Below are 217 nucleotides of genomic sequence, written 5' to 3'. Positions count from 1 at the left end.
CGGACGGTGACGTAGACGCCCAGCACGTGGGGGAAGAAGGCGGGCAGCCAGGTGAGGCCCACCTCCCACTCGCTGGCCCCCATGGACTCCTTCATCCAGTTGGCGATGGTGGGCTCCAGGAAGGCCAGGGGGATGTTGCAGGTGGCCAGGGCGCCGGCCACCACGGCGATGTAGGGGTCGGCCATGAGGCGGTGGATGGGGGTGCCGACGGGCATGT

At 69.6% G+C, this 217-nt stretch overlaps 1 protein-coding gene across 1 annotated transcript in view; it reads right to left on the bottom strand.

The window, feature by feature from the left end:
• SLC18A3 (solute carrier family 18 (vesicular acetylcholine transporter), member 3) overlaps positions 1-215 on the bottom strand; it is an 816-nt gene extending 601 nt beyond the window's left edge. Inside the window, exon 1 of the mRNA XM_010153736.1 lies at positions 1-215. This exon is cut by the window's left edge and continues 601 nt beyond it. Coding sequence (XP_010152038.1) covers positions 1-215 — 215 coding nt within the window.
• Positions 216-217: the final 2 nt, after the last annotated feature.

Source organism: Eurypyga helias, unplaced genomic scaffold (assembly GCF_000690775.1).
Source record: "Eurypyga helias isolate BGI_N326 unplaced genomic scaffold, ASM69077v1 scaffold37956, whole genome shotgun sequence".
NCBI classification, from domain to species: domain Eukaryota; kingdom Metazoa; phylum Chordata; class Aves; order Eurypygiformes; family Eurypygidae; genus Eurypyga; species Eurypyga helias.
Note: the sequence above shows the minus strand (reverse complement) of the source record. Positions and strands in the feature narration are given on the sequence as shown.